The 3,419-nt window shown below is 38.0% G+C and overlaps 1 protein-coding gene across 1 annotated transcript in view; it reads right to left on the reverse strand.

Annotated features, from left to right (window-relative positions):
- TANGO6 (transport and golgi organization 6 homolog) overlaps positions 1–3,419 on the reverse strand; it is a 175,971-nt gene that overhangs the window by 129,779 nt on the left and 42,773 nt on the right. The window contains exon 9 of the mRNA XM_019653763.1: positions 2,412–2,588. Coding sequence (XP_019509308.1) covers positions 2,412–2,588 — 177 coding nt within the window. The remainder of the gene's footprint in view (positions 1–2,411; positions 2,589–3,419) is intronic.

Raw genomic sequence — 3,419 nt, forward strand, 5'->3', positions numbered from 1 at the left:
CTAGCTCTAAGGCGAACAACTTTAGCTCTAAGGCTAATGAAGCCACTTGAGATTGACAGGCAGAAACATAGGAGGTAAACTGGACTGCAGCCCTCTGTGTGTGCAGCCTGAAGAACTGCTGGGCGAAATGGGTAAACTAATCCCTTTTTGACACCTTATTTCCCTACTTTTGACTACCTCTGAATCTTCTAATATGCATATTATTCATCTGTACAATAATTCTCTTACTGCTGAAGGCCCTATGCTCAGGAACTAACAAGCAATTAATGCCACATAAAAATTTAAAACTAGATCTAAGAAAAAAAAACACACAAAGCTTGCTCTAGATTTGTCACTCTTAAGGTGTAACTACCACAATGGCATGCCCTGTTCTCTCTAAATCAATAAATGTTCAGATAAGTTATGCAGTGTACCTAGATCTGCACTGGCTTTATAGGGTTAAAAGTGTGAGGATGTTAATTTTTATTAACAATAATTATGATACATATTTTATCTGTAACTTTTAAAAAGCATTCAACAAACTTTTTTTGAATGCCCACTGGGATCAAAGTATTGTCCTAGGTGCTATAGTAAATACAAACACGAATAAGAGTCATCTCTCAGATTACTTGTGATTTAACAGGAAGAATAAAACAAGTAAACCAATTATAATAACAATAATTCAAGGTGGATAACTTAAAATACCTTAAGAAGTGCAAAATGCTATTCAAAACTCCAGTCAAACATGACAGGATCTCAAAATGTAATTCTGTTAGAATAAATTAAAGCCTGATCGTGTGGACAGTGATAATGATGATAAAAGGAGAAGGAAGAGGAACTGACAATAATTACACTCTTAGTATGTGTTCCAGGAACTATGGATTTTTATCTTCTAGGGGCAATGGCTGATTCTTTATAGAGTTAGCTCATTGAAATTATAACTATCTCACAAAGTCAGTATTCGCAGCCCTGTTTTAAAGGATGAGGGAAGGGAAGCTTAAAGAGGCCCTTATTTACAGAAAGTACTGACGTACGAATCAATGCTATTTATGGAAAACTAAAGGCCGTGGAGGCATAAGCTGGAAAAATCTCTACTTTTCCAAAGAACCCTGTCCCTTTAAATCAACCCTAAGTGTTCACACTCCTTAAGCCTCCCAACTCCTCTGTGGAATTCAGTAACCAAGGAGCAAGCTTCCTGTACATGATCTAATCTCCATAAGCCCAGCTAAATGAAGTGCATTGTATGGCAGTGTTCAGAAGTAATATGCAGGCCTAATTATATATCACCAATTACAGGGGGTAAAAAAGAGATTCTCCCAGATAACATAAGGGCCTATTATTTGGCTCTGGATTCTGTGTTCCCAGAGGTAATCCTTATGGAGCCACCCTTCCTTACCAACATCTTTTGTNGGAGTATAGACTCCTAAAAACCCATGTAGAGACCCCAGTCTAAGGACTTGGCAGTGGATGGAGATTCACTCACTCACTGTTTTCCTACCATGAAGAGAAACTATAAAACTCTCTAGTCACTAAATCAGTCCCAGGTTAACTGTTCCAAAGGATTTTTTAAATAAACATGACAAAAATTTTTTAAGCTTTTTAAATTCAGAGCCATAGTTATAACCACAAAGCCTACTGATGTTCAACAGCTCTCAGTAAATTGACTGAGTTTGTACTAATAATTCTGTTTGCAATCAGTGTGTTTTTTTCCTATTTTCCTCAAGTCCATCATATTGAAAGAGTGTTCTAAAACTTTAAAGTTAACCATGAATAAAAATATTAAATTTAAACACTTTAACAAATAGCAGCATTTTGAATGTGAGATGAAATCTAAATAGGGTAGCTGCCACCAGTTAAATACTATATGAACTCTGATCAACAAGAACTTATATCCCAACGTAATAACATCTACACATATTACCCAGAAAATGGAAATAATTTAAAATACACTTGTGAGATGGAAAAATAAATTAACCATTTCACTAGCATTTATTAAGCAACTTCTAATCAATCCCTAGGAGAAACAAACCCCCATCATAAAATTGCCATAAAAGATAGGCAATTTCCGTTAGGAATAAGTCTGACTCTAAACACACATATACAATTTTGAGAGTCAGAAATGGCATTGGTGTTGAGGGTGACCATGTGTCTGCCATTTAATTCACTAGCAAAGACTTGGAGAACAACGTAGGCTTGGTGTGATGCAGAGCTGTGAGGCTCCAGTAAACTGCACCTACTATTAGCTAGCATCTAGGAAAAACCTGGAGGATTACTTAAGGCTGACATTTCATTTAGAGATTATAAACAGCAGCACCTCAGCTCTTGAATTTCTGGTTTCCTTTCTACTAGCGCCCCTTAGTGGACGAGTCACAGAATGGCCTTTTGGATACAATCAAATTTGAAGAAAGACAGTAAATGATGGGCGGACTCACCAAATGGCTTCTTTGATGGTAATCATAATGCCACCTTGAGTGGCAGCTCTAAACTGACACAGAGAATGGAGGGAAGGTACAGATTTGTCCAACCCTGCAAATCCTTTCAGGCTGGCAATTGCCTTCTTCCTCTCCAGCTTCTCCAGAATCCATAATAAGATCTCTTGGCAAAGTGACCTGGCAGGAAAAAACGGTTATAAATGAGCTTGTCATCTTGTGCTACACATCTCACAAGCTAACATAAAAAAGAAAGAAAGAAAGACTGTCAGGTTCCACTGCCTTCTGAATGCTGGCACAGTCACCTAGTGCTACTCTAGCACAGGAGTGGAAAGTATGCTTCTTGGGAATTTCAGAATAAAAAAATCCTGAAATTCAATGAGTGGCTGACTACTCTTCAGCTCTAGAAGCAACCTTGATATGACATATAAGTCCCATGTGAATTTGTGTGTGTGTATGTAATTTCCAGTGCCCACTGCCTTTGGATCAGGCACTACGAAAGCAAATTTACACTGATAAAACCATCTATTAGCAATGGGACCAATAGCTGGTGACCAAGAAACAGCATACCAACAAAGTCTTGCTGATTCCTCATCCCCTTTTATCAGTGCCAGTCAATTAGAAGAGGAATGGAATAAACATTTGCTTCTTCCCTCTCAGTCTCTGATGTGGACTATCATGCTGTGAAGACTTGGGTTTTAAAACTAAAACAAGCAATATAATACAGACGGACTTTGAAGCCAAATTCACATATTTATAGTCTCCATCTTCCACTGTACTTTCTATTGTCACTACCCTTATGGCTTTGGGCAATGAGGCACTACCTGAAAATTAGAGAGTCAAAGGCAGTATGTAAGCTTTGACTAATATGCAAGACTGAGTACAGTTGACCCTTGAATAACATGGGGTTAGGGACGCTGACCCCTACACAATTGAAAATCCATTTATAACTTCTGACTCCCCCAAAAATGAAGTCGTCACTCAGTACCTACAGGGGATTGATTCCAGGAC

The sequence above is a fragment of the Hipposideros armiger genome, unplaced genomic scaffold, assembly GCF_001890085.2.
Source record: "Hipposideros armiger isolate ML-2016 unplaced genomic scaffold, ASM189008v1 scaffold_9, whole genome shotgun sequence".
In the NCBI taxonomy this organism is placed as follows: Eukaryota; Metazoa; Chordata; class Mammalia; order Chiroptera; family Hipposideridae; genus Hipposideros; species Hipposideros armiger.